Consider the following 12,601-nt stretch of genomic DNA (forward strand, 5'->3'; position numbering starts at 1 on the left):
TCCATTCGATTTCCCCATTTGCCCCTCATGCCTTCCGCCGACAAGAAGCCCAAGACCTTGTACGATAAGGTCTTGGACCATCACATTGTCAACGAGCAGGAAGATGGCACTCTTCTCATCTATATCGGTAAGTCTTTATCACTTCGCGACGCTATTTCAGGGCTCAGAAGATCTAATTTCTTTTTGCAGACAGACATTTGGTTCACGAAGTGACTTCACCGGTTAGTAGAGCCGATCCGTGCGATTTCTACCAGCACTTCAACTTCTTCACTTTTGGGGTGCAATATAAAATCTAACGATCATATAGCAAGCCTTTGAGGGACTCAAGAATGCCAGCCGAAAAGTCCGCCGGCCGGACTGCACTTTGGTCACTGTCGATCACGTACGTGATTCTCTTCTTTTCTTCGTCTTTCTTCGAAGGCAACGACACTGACTCAATCGCAGAACATCCCGACCTCCTCCCGAAAATCCTTCAAGAACGTCGACGACTTCATCCAAGAAAACGACTCTCGCCTTCAATGCAGCACCCTCGAACAGAACGTGAAGGACTTCGGTCTTACATACTTTGGAATGGACGACAAGCGTCAGGGCATTGTTCACATCATCGGACCCGAGCAAGGATTTACTCTGCCCGGAACGACGGTCGTCTGCGGTGACAGTCACACCTCGACACACGGTGCTTTCGGTTCCCTCGCGTTCGGTATCGGTACCAGTGAAGTCGAACACGTTCTCGCCACCCAGACCCTTATTACTCGTCGAAGCAAGAACATGCGCATCCAGGTTGATGGCGAGCTGCACCCCGGCGTTACTAGCAAGGACGTTGTCCTCCATATCATCGGTGTTATCGGAACCGCTGGAGGTACCGGTGCCGTCATTGAGTTCTGTGGATCCGTCATCCGCGGATTGAGTATGGAGGCCCGTATGTCCGTGTGCAACATGTCTATCGAGGCCGGTGCGCGTGCTGGCATGATCGCACCCGACGAGACCACCTTTGAATACCTCAAGGGCCGCCCTCTCGCCCCCAAGTACGATAGTGCTGAATGGAAGAAGGCCGTCAACTACTGGTCGGGCCTGGCCTCCGATGACGGAGCCGCTTACGACAAGACCGTTTTGCTGGATGCCAAGGACATCATTCCTACCATCTCCTGGGGAACCTCTCCTCAGGATGTCATTCCCATTAACGGCGTCGTTCCCTCGCCCGACGACTTCGAGGACGAGAGCCGAAAACTTGCCTGCAAGCGCGCTTTGGAGTACATGGGCCTCACATCTGGCACTCCTATGAAAGAAATCCCTATCGACAAGGTCTTCATCGGTTCTTGCACGAACGCTCGTATCGAGGACTTGCGGGCGGCTTCTAAGGTCGTGAAGGGCAAGAAGATCGCCCCGAATGTCAAGCGTGCGATGGTTGTTCCCGGATCTGGTTTGGTTAAGCAGCAGGCGGAATCCGAAGGCCTCGACAAGATCTTCGAGGAGGCTGGATTCGAGTGGCGAGAAGCTGGTTGCTCCATGTGCCTGGGTATGAACCCTGATATTCTGTCTCCCCAGGAACGTTGCGCCAGTACCTCCAACCGTAACTTCGAAGGACGTCAGGGTGCCGGTGGTCGTACCCACCTCATGTCTCCTGCCATGGCCGCGACGGCCGGTATCGTCGGCAAGCTTGCAGACGTCCGTGAGCACCTCGTTGCCAGCCCCGTTCTGGCCAAAGTGCAGCCGAAGGTTGATGTCCAGCCGGAAGCGGAGGAGCCGGAGACCGAGGACGAGCTCGACCGCATCCTGGATCTGCCTGCGGACAACGAGCCTCACACCAACACCTCCGGCGGCGGCTCCAGCACCGGTCTCCCCAAGTTCACCACCCTCAAGGGTATTGCTGCCCCGATGGACCGCTCCAACGTCGACACCGATGCCATCATCCCCAAGCAGTTCTTGAAGACCATCAAGCGAACCGGTCTCGGAAGCGCGCTGTTCTACGAACTCCGCTACAAGGACGGTCAGGAAATCCCCGACTTCATCCTTAACCAAGGCATCTACCGCGACTCCAAGATCCTGGTCGTCACCGGCCCCAACTTCGGCTGCGGTAGCTCCCGTGAGCACGCCCCCTGGGCCCTCCTCGACTTCGGCATCAAGTGTATCATCGCCCCCTCGTTCGCCGACATCTTCTTCAACAACACCTTCAAGAACGGCATGCTCCCCGTCGTGATCTCCGACGAGGCCGCTCTGCAGAAAATCGCCGCCGAGGCCACCGCCGGCCGCGAGATCGAGATCGACCTCGTCAACCAGCAAGTCAAGGACGCCCAGGGCAACTCGCTCGCCAGCTTTGACGTCGACGCCTTCCGCAAGCACTGCCTGGTCAACGGCCTGGATGACATCGGTCTGACCCTGCAGATGGAGGACAAGATCCGCTCGTTCGAGGGCAAGCGCACGCTCGACACCCCCTGGCTCGACGGCAGCGGCTACCTCAAGCGTGGCAAGCGCGGAGCCACCCGCATCGAGGCGGCGCCGGTCCCCAAGACCAACCGGGGCGATGTCAAGAACGAGCCTTTGGAGTGGTAGATTCTTTCTACGACATCCAGGATACGACGTTTATGCAGCTGCAGTGCCATTTTTTTCGGTTTAACTATTTGATTTGGAATTTTTTTACGAGCTTGGGATTGGCTTAATAAAGGGAAACCAGCTACCTTACACATTGAATTGGAATTGGAAACGCATTGGGAATGTGTGTTATGTTTTCGGGATCAAAAGATTGTTCTGCTTTTTATATAATGGATATCAACTTCTACTTAGAAGAACGCTTACAAAGGAACAAACAAATACTTAATCTTGACCAATTTTCCACTGTATTTGATGATATCGTAGTATGAACTATGACAACTACCCCGATAAACATTAGAGAGATGATTATGTGAGAAGTAGAGAGAAGCGAAAAGGAGAAGACAACCCCCAAAGATCATGCAGGAAGATATCCAAAGTTAATCAACCAAAAGCAAGTTAAATATAGAAACGAAGAAAGAAAAAAGACATTAAGTACAAAATATTCCACCCATTATGTACCCCCATGATAGATAGGGAGGTTGAACATCCAAACAAACAAAACAAAAACATAAATCAAATCCAAAGAACACGCAAAAACAAATCAAATCAGACAATCAAATCAGAACAGAACAATGAATCACAAAAAAAGGAACGTAACGACATCCGAGTTCATAAATCCAAGAAAGAAAAAAAAAAATATGTATGTATATCCCATGAAAAAAAAATGCACATCCACATCCGTGACCACATGAATATGTCATTAGCTGACTTCTTCTTCTTTGCATTCGTTCATGTCGAGAAAGGGCAATGAGAAAATAACAATCACCACGAGAATGGTATCGGACGTCGAAATGTCAATTAAATGTACAGAAACGCTTGCTTAGTTGATGGGGTTGCTTTTTGTATGTAGGTTTTGGGGTCGTGTGTTACCCCGAGGGGATTTCCGGGTGTTGTTCCTTTTTGTATGGGCTTTCGATAACAATTCGTATGTCATCGTGTGTAGGACTGGGCTTGTACATAGTCCGTGCAGGATGTTGGCGACATGGGATCAGGGCTTGGTTAGCTGTTCTTTCCGGAAGAACAGCAGGAAACCGGCACTGTAGGACATAAGTTAGACGTCATGCGTTCATCTTGAGGAGAAGGGTGACTTAAGTCTTACCATATCAACAATTGGAAGAACAAAGCAATCCAGAACCATGCATTTGCAACAGCACTAGCACCAACCGTGACATCCGGCGAGATTGGTCCAGGACCGATCCGATTCGGACCGAATGCCCTCGCACAGATAGTGGCGATGGATCCCAGCACCTGAGATGCAAGAAGAGTGAAGCAGATGTGCATTCTCGTCAAGGTCTGGAGCAGAATCATACCGAAGCCGAGGCCCTGTAGGGCGTCGAGGATACCGAGCCAGAGCCAGAGACTTCGAGATACTAATGCTCCGCCAGCAGCGCCTCCAGCAGACCATGGGAGGAATGATCCCATGCCCGAGACACCCCACCAGATTTGGGCCCAGCGTGGTGCGCCCAATCCGCATGCGAAAACGGGGAGGATCCAACTGTGTGTTTTCGAGAGGCGGCCGAAGAGTAAGAGGACCAATGCCCAAACCGCGCCGAAGAAGACAGCGCACAGAATACCGACCTGCCAGTCTTTTGCGTGCTTGGAGTCCCAGAGGACTAGAAAAAGGAGAAGTTAGTTTTTCGTAAATTAAACGTCAGGGGTGGGAGGTAATCGTCTACTTACAGGCCCAGTTTCGACCGTAAGGAGCACTGAGGAAGAAGTTCTGCAAGATGACCACGATGAAGTTCCACAACACGATCTTCCGCCGGAAGACAGATGTATAGAATGACGGAACCTTTCCAGGAGTCTGGCGGTAGTAGTTGGGTAGACCAAAGAAGATGATCAAGCCAATTGCCCAAAGGAAAACAGCGATTGGTACACAGATAGCCCTGAAATGAGATTGTTAGCCACAAGTGCGTGATTAGAGTCAGAGGAAGATGGAACGTACGTCATTCTCCAGGTGTTCGTGATATTGCCTTGGACGTTGGTGACTCCGTCCGCGACGGCCTGGGAGATGGTGGTGCCCCAATACCACAAACCAATGATGTATGCTTGTTGCGATCCTTGAATGATACAGGCACGGAATACCCATTCCTTTACCTGGGCACCACTCTCATCACCGAAGTTGAGCGCGAAGAACAAGGAACCACTTGATGATGCAGCTGCGTACACACCCGCTCCAACGTTCTGGATCCAGCCTCGAGAGAACCCATCGCTCTCAAAATGAGCGAGACCGATGATCAGAAAAGAGAGACCATACAGAAGCCACGGGATGGAGAGAACAACGACCGATTTGAAGAAACGGAATACAAACCACCAGATGATAGATGTGACCAAGTAAACTGTGGCAATTCCATACAGCTTCTCAGGCGTTTGACCGACTTCTCCGGTAAGCAGCGTAATCTGGTACGAGTTGGCGGCGATAATTTGCCCTAGTCCAAGAAAGAACGAGTAGACAGGCCAGCCACCAATTCGAACTTGCATCCATTTTCGCAGACCAGACGGGGGCACGTAATCGTTTCCAAGGAGGAACTCGTCCTTTTCATTGTGAGCATCGCTGCCACTCTCGCGCGAACCCATATCATCATTGGAAACAGAACCGTTGGGTGAAGGTGTCTCGAGTTTGCTCTGGAACACTGACGAGGCAGGGGACTGGTTTCGGCCTAGCCTGGCATCTCTGAACTTGTCAAACCATTTGCGTTCACTCTTGATGAGATATTCCTCGATACAGAGCTGCGATTCGGAGTTGCCGCCATTCAAGTTCTCGAGCCTCTTGTCGAAGACTCTATAGTACTCGCCGTTGCTATCAGTGAAGAAGGGATCGACCTTTTGTAGCTTATAGTCTTTCTTTTCCCCAACGATGGAGTTCACTGACAGGACGGATGCGCTGCTGAGTCGGTTACCAGGCTCGGCAAAGGGTGGCCGGGCAATCGGTAGCGCGCCTTCATCGACCTCAGAACCAGCCGGCGATAAGAGCGGCCGAGGTGGAAGCGAGGCTTGGCTTGGGTTCCTAGGACCGAAGAAATCTCTCGCCTGACCTTGTGAATCCTGTGGTTGCGTGGACCCGTGTCGACGTTCCGCTTCCACCTGCTCGGGGGTAAGGGTGTATTCGTCCTCACCATAGTAGCTCGGGATGAAGTCATCGTCGCTGCTTTCCTCTGTCATAGAGGCAGTGTTATTGTCTTCGTTGCCTCTCCTCATGCGACGACGACCACGGCGAATCAAATGACCTGGTCCAGCACGGACACCCAAAGACAACTGTCGGCTGAGCCCAGATTTGGGCTGTTGGGGCTCGCCAGGGCTCGGGTCGCGGCTGTACACAATGGTGTTTCGTTGCTGCGGTCCGTAAGCACTCAAACGATTGACATTCGAGTAGCTTCCCTCTCTTGAATGGGCAATTGGGGGCGTCTGCATTCCGGTCGGTGTAGCGGTTCCGGTTGAGGCGATGGGTGGTGTCATCATGCCGTTCGGGGTCATCATTCCATTAGGCGTAGTGTATCCAGAAGGTGTCATAGCTTGGCCGTTTGACTTTGCCTGTCGAGTGCTGTGAATCCGGACAGCAGTGGTCTGCAAGATCTCCAAATCCTCGACCCACTGAGCAACGGGGAAACGCTGCTTAGCAGATCGTGCTCGCATCTTTGCTCGGACCTGGGACTTGGAGTTGAGGGCACTTCCAATAGCAAGCTTGAATTGATGCAACAGATGGGAAGTCGTCGTGGATTCGATATTGTACCACCACCCAGGCATTTGACCGAGACCACCAACACGAGCACCGATACCGAGAGCACCCTTGCGACCGAACTCGACGGCAACAAGTCCGAAAGGTTCGTCACGAGAGGGGATCAGGGCAAACTCGGCTCCAGAGAAGATGAACGGTGGAAGTGCAGTAAACTCCGGCTTGGAGTATACACGTCCGGGGTAGATCTTCATCATATGGTCAAGCTTGAGAGCAGCAAACTTCCCGTAAAGGTCAATGACGGGACCAACGCAGATCAGCTGAACGTTGGGACGGGCTTCGAGAACAGCAGGCATCACGTCAGCAATAAGATCAACACCCTTCTGCATCGACCATCTTCCAACAAAGACAAGAAGGTCAGCGTCAGGGTTCTGGTCAAGGCCTGCCCATTCCTGTGCCTGGCGTTTGAGCTCTCCTCGACTGGCTTCGTACTGCTGGTCAACCTGGATCTCGCTTTCCTTGGGCAACTCCTTGTTCCATTCACCAGTGTCGGAAGGATCAGGATTGGGCAGGTTGCCGACCTTCTTTAGACCCCAGAAGATAGGGTAACGAGCATAGGAGCGCTTGCCGTATTTTCGAGACACGCCAACGGCACCAAAACCTTGCTGATGAACACGAAGATAGCTCGCTCCGGCGTGAAGCATGTTGAAGACCTCACCGAATTGGACATATCTCCTTGCAGTGTCAAGGTCGAGGTTGAAGACAGAACAAACCTCATCCCTTTCTTTCTGTGTACGCATTGGCCACAGTCCCTGGAATTCCGCATTGTGGAGAGAAAGACAGACAGGAATAGTCTGAGGGCGAAGGTAAAGCGGTGCAATGGAGCCGTGGTAGTCGTTGATATGGTACAGGTCAATGGGGAAACGTCGAATTGTCTGTGCGATGCACTGGTTCCAGGCAGAGTAATAGATGGCACTGTCCAGGTCATCCATACGAGCTGGATACGGCTCAGCCTTTGATTGCTGGCGGAAAACTGGAGCATCCAACAGCACGTATGTAATGTTGTGAAGCACATGATACTGGACTCTAACTTCGTAAGAGTTTCCGAGGACAGTCACAAACATCGACTCGGCCGGTTGGTCCTGTGGGTAGTCAACTCCTCCAACGCACGGAACGACCCAGATAAGATCCTGGTGTCCGAGATGCTTGCCCATCAATTGAGCCATGACGCCCAAGCCACCAATCTTGATCTTGATAGCCCAGTCCTCGATGTCGTATTCCATGGTAGCTATCAAAATTGTTCGTCTCCGCGAAGTTGCTGCGCCAAAAGCAGATGTGCTTTGGAGGAATCCCGATTTGTTTGCGAGCCGCAACAGCGGATTGCTCGACTCTCCGCTTCCAGCGAACTTCCTTCGAAGGGCCAATGGAAGGATTGACTTCTTCTCGCTGACTCCGACCTGGTTGAATTTGACCTGGTAGAAACTCTTCATGAATGCGTAGACGCAGGCTGCGGCTGTCATGATAGGTACCAGCCAGAGCAAGATGTAGATAACCAGCTGAATGATTCGCGATCCATGCGGTTGAAGTTGGACCTCCATGGTTCCATCGTTAAGACGAAGATTCCAGGCCAGGTATGGGGAGGGCGGGATATCGGAGATATTGATGGCAACCTCACTGAGGGAAGAAGGAGGCATACGTTCCAAAGTACCGTCACCATCGGCATCACCAAAAACGAAACTCTGATCAGGCTGACCGTCTGGGTTCATACCCCACACGTTGAATTGACCTTGTGCAGGGAACTCTGCCAGGAACTTGAAGTTCCAAAATCCCTCGCTGTCTTGCTTGACCTCATTGTCCAACCCTTTATCGAATCCGTACTGATTGAAGGGACCGTTGAAGAAGAGATGAGGAAAACGTCGCGGATTATCCCAGCCATTATCACCCTCCTGGACATAATCACTGCTTCCGGTCAACTTGCTCCAGTACTCGACTCGCACATGGTCTCCTTGCCACTTTTGCTTGTCTGTTCCCGACCAAGGTAGGTTCTCAATGGAATCATTCCCTCCATGGTAATCCATCCAGTCGGAGAAAGTGGTTCCCCAATTGGTGGAATAACGGTATTTGTCGGCTCCGGCAGCGCGGTGCTGGATAAAGAGGGAGCCGTTATCATGCTTGTGCACCAGCGAGGAGGAGTAATTCGCAGAGCTGAAAATCATCGGATTGTCCTGTTGACCAACACGAAAGAGGAAGTGATCCGTGGCTTGCGTGGACTTCCCCTTGTTGGAACTCGTGGCGTTTTTGACTGTCATTCGATGAACACCATTGTAGACTCCTGTCAATTTTGCTGTCCAGACCCAAGCATTCGGAATTTGGCCAGTCCACTTGATCTCGCCAGCGTCGACATCTTTGCAGTTGACATTTTTCTTGTCGAGCGATGGCTTCTTTCCGGCTTCCGTAGTCGAGTCAAAGCTGATCGCCTTGGTGACAGAGTCGCAATCCATTTTCGTCGAGAAGTAGATGCTGACATCGATATCTTCAGAATCATTCGGTCCAACCTTCGAGACCTGTGGCACATCGTGACCTGGTTCAAACTGTGTGATCATGGGCCGGGGTTCCTTGAAATTCGTTTTGGGTACGTAAGCCCTGAATTCGAACGGTTTCAGCTTCAAGCTGTCTAGGCAGCCATTGGTGGTGTTGGAGCCATTCAGATGCAACGCTTTGGGACCCTCTTTGAGTTTGTGTTCATCATGAGGATAGAACAGATTGACCACAGTAGTATCTTTGAGGAATGGAGAAATGAGTGCCGAGTCGTTACTGCCACAATCGAATTGATAGTCCACGGTCTTGTTCTCGTTTTGATAAACCAACCAAATCGGTTGATTATCAGCATCAGAGCCCAGGTCTTGGATGCCTGCCACACTATCTCGCAGAACCGACCACATGCCTGTCTCAGTTGCGGTGCCATTTGACCCGGGATACTGGATCTCGCGCGTTTGCTTCGACAGCTTGACCACAGAGTAGCCATCGTTCAGGACCGGGTAGTCGTCTCGCATCTGGAACATGTGTTTGATGATGTTTCTCACGGGGTGCGAAGGATCTCGATGATCGTAGGCCACTGCGTCGTCGTGGCAGCCCTCCCTTCCGGCCTTGATGGGCCAATTGTAGTATTGCGTAGCATCGAGAGCAAAGCATCCATGTGTTTTCCAGGCAGTGGCAGGAGACATGGCTTGACGTCCATAGACGTAGTTGTCCGCCGTAGCATCTAGAATGTAGAATGCCTGCTCTTCTCCCCACAACAGAATCGGGATGCCGGGAAGGTGCAAAGTCGTGATGAAATGACCCAGAAGCTGTCTCTCGACTCCGTATTCAATTGCAGGCCAGCGGAAAACATCCTGGTTGGTGGCACCGTACATGTGGCGAGGATCAAACTTTCCGGTGTTTGCATTGATCATATCGTTGGTCATGACCATCACGTTCCAAGAGTCCGTCCAGTCTAAAGGAGTGTCGTAACCTGCGGCCAGGTTTCCATCCAGGCCCACAAACCTGGTGAGAGTACGATAAACCGAGTAATGGAATGCAGCGGAGTCGAGGGCCTGTAAATTATGCTCGCGCAGGAAATATTGGTGATCGGACGTGTTGGTCATGTTCATCGAATCCAGAGAAGAGTCGGGGTATTGGTTTGGTTGTCTTCCACGGCCCAGGTAGATCGCACCGAAGTTATTACCACCAGTGATTTCACCAGGCAGGAAAAAGTTGTCTTTCCCAACGCTGCGAGCACACTCTCTGTAGGCATGTGACATGTCACTGAGGGCATCCACCGTGGCCTGTGTAGCCTTGTCGTATCGGAATCCGTCAATATCGAGTGCTTTGATGATCATGCAGGAATGTTGAATCAATCTTTCCTTGACGCTTGGATTCCATTCACGCAAACGATCCTGAACGGAGGCGAATTTTGCCAGCTGACGCTCCCAGTCCGGGTAGACACCGAATGCCTCTCTGTCACCGTACTGGTCAAAGTCACTGTCGTAACACCCAACAAGCTCATCTCGGACGTCGCTATCAACTGGCCAGCCAGTTTCGTTCCAGAAGCGTGGATAATCGCAGGTCTTGTTGTACTCGTTGCCGATTCGAAAGTCCACATACTGTCGCTCGGTTTTCCACAATGATTTGTGTTCATCCACTGAGAAGGGAGTCGTTTCATTCAGATGTCCTTCAAAACCGATCAAGTCACCCATGCTGATTGACATTTTAGTACCCGGAATGGGCATATAATCATTGGGGCCATTGGACAGAATAACTCACGTTGCAATAGTATTGTCAAACAGAACATACATCCCCCGCTTGTGTATCTCGTCGATGGCATCTCTCCATGTTTTGATGTTTCCAAAGTGTTGGTCCAGAAGCGTGGTGTCGAGAATTGAATAGCCATCCGAGCCCCAAGGTTGATTCATCAGAATTGTTCCTGCTAGGTAAATACCCTAGCCCAATTAGCACTTGAAGAGGCAATGAAGGACATTGTACACTTACCTTGATACCCATCCCCTCCAAGTAATCTAAAGTGTCCACTAACCCAACAGCATCACCTCCATGGCGCATCTGGTTTGAACTCAAGTCATGTTCAAAGACAGACCCGTTGATATTGTCGTTTGTCGGGTCGCCGTTGACAAATCGATCGAGGAAAAGGGTATAGAAAGGAAATCGCCAGCTTTTCGGAGAAGGATGGTACTTATGGCCCGGCCATGCTGGATGAGAATATTTTGCCGGATCGGTGGCTTCTTTGTTTGCGTTCAGGTTATAGTCGACTAGGGACTCTTCGTAAGGCCAACATGTTGCTGTCGAGGCAAGAAGAGCAAGCAGCGAGCCTGCGAACCCCCACTTCATCGTCGACGGTCACTGAAATGAACCGTTTCCCTCTGTTCTTCTTTATACACTGGACATGTGTATTCTAAGAAGCTGGAGAGGAGCAAGATGGCTGTAGGCTAAAAGCCCAATAGCGGGAAGGATTTGGCAGAGGGTGTAAAATGATAATCCCCCGAGATGAGTACCGTAGCCTTGATCCCACTTGATGGCTCTTGTCCGTCAGAGAAGTCCTGTCGAGGAAATCCGATGGTTGACAGACAGCCGGGGTGTAAGAAGGAGAAAGGGGAACTAAAAAGCAATGGTGAAAAGTGGCATTGAGAGAATAAAAGAGAAAGGCAATGGAAGAAAGAAAGCAATATGCCCGAATATTTGTCCGAAAACTTGCAGGAGGGATATCAGACTCGGCGATTGGTACAAGTACTATCAATAGTGATATACAGACAAGCAGGAGGGCCAGCGAGGGATTGATATTGCCTTGAACAAGAAAAAGAAAGGACGATCTTATCCAGGCTGTCAATGTCGCTCGGACAAGTAAAAGCCAGTCCATCGGGCTGCGAGATAGATGTACGGACAGGCATATGGAGCCCATCCTGCATGTTGAGTGGTCCTGTGGAGTTCGCATCCTCCCTTCAAGGCCAGCCACCAATTCAATCATGGCAGTCTGAATCACATCATTCGCCGTCCGAAAGGAAATCGGAGCCCAGAATAGACATGGGCACTGGGGCGAGAGAGGGGGGGGGGGGGGGGGGGTAAGAGAGAGGGAAAACTGGGAGAGGAAGGGAGGAGACCGAAGGGAGACACGAAGCGAGGACCGCCTGCCTGTACGCTGTATGTACGGATGGACGTATGGATGTATAGTCGATACTATTTCCGGTACCGACGGGAAGCCCTTTTTGGGTGGGTCGCCATGGTTTTTTTCGTTACGTGAGAGATCGGTTACCATCGAGGCCGTCCGTGGGTTGGATATATCAGAAGTTTATGCTGGCAAAAATAAAATAAAATAAAATAAGTACATTTAGAGTTCCACTGTTATCGTCCTCGTTCCCCATGTCGGATAGCTAGTCAACTGCGCGATGCATGTGCGGCCCATCTTCGTCATCCGATCCTCGAGACCAATGCACGATAGACTGCGTAATTTGCTAGTGTCATCAATAGCATACGCTGCTTGGTGTTCGTGTGCGAACTGCGCAAGTCGTATGACGCGCTACAATGGAGTAAGTCAAATATCTAAACCATTGAGATGGTTTATTCTAATTGGATATTTATTAATGTCCAAGGTAGCGGTGGGATTTCCGCGGTTTCATGGCATGCATAATACTTGTCGGACAAGTACGATTTCTTTGGATTTGTTCAACAGTCAACCTCAGTCCTTTCTATCTAGCTTATTGATCAAGTTGGTCCTCTTAGAAGATGTTTTCTTCTGGGCAAATAGCACAATCTTTCCTCGTTCCGAGGCCAAGATTTGCAATTTGGTTGACA

At 50.9% G+C, this 12,601-nt stretch overlaps 2 protein-coding genes across 2 annotated transcripts; one reads left to right on the forward strand and one right to left on the reverse strand.

Annotated features, from left to right (window-relative positions):
• Window positions 1-27: 27 nt before the first annotated feature.
• luA (3-isopropylmalate dehydratase LEU1) lies at window positions 28-2,550 on the forward strand (the record flags this gene model as incomplete). Its single annotated transcript, XM_046084016.1, has 4 exons — window positions 28-127; window positions 190-221; window positions 308-382; window positions 445-2,550. 4 exons carry the CDS (start codon window positions 28-30, stop codon window positions 2,548-2,550), a joined length of 2,313 nt encoding a protein of 770 aa, XP_045939979.1.
• Window positions 2,551-3,577: 1,027 nt separating this feature from the next.
• On the reverse strand, window positions 3,578-11,143 carry ags2 (alpha-1,3-glucan synthase Ags2; the record flags this gene model as incomplete). The annotated part of the gene is made up of 6 exons (XM_046084017.1): window positions 3,578-3,626; window positions 3,689-4,202; window positions 4,270-4,475; window positions 4,535-10,498; window positions 10,565-10,740; window positions 10,790-11,143. 6 exons carry the CDS (start codon window positions 11,141-11,143, stop codon window positions 3,578-3,580), a joined length of 7,263 nt encoding a protein of 2,420 aa, XP_045939980.1.
• Window positions 11,144-12,601: the final 1,458 nt, after the last annotated feature.

This window comes from Aspergillus melleus (assembly GCF_016097325.1).
Source record: "Aspergillus melleus strain CBS 546.65 chromosome Unknown contig1, whole genome shotgun sequence".
Classification (NCBI taxonomy): domain Eukaryota; kingdom Fungi; phylum Ascomycota; class Eurotiomycetes; order Eurotiales; family Aspergillaceae; genus Aspergillus; species Aspergillus melleus.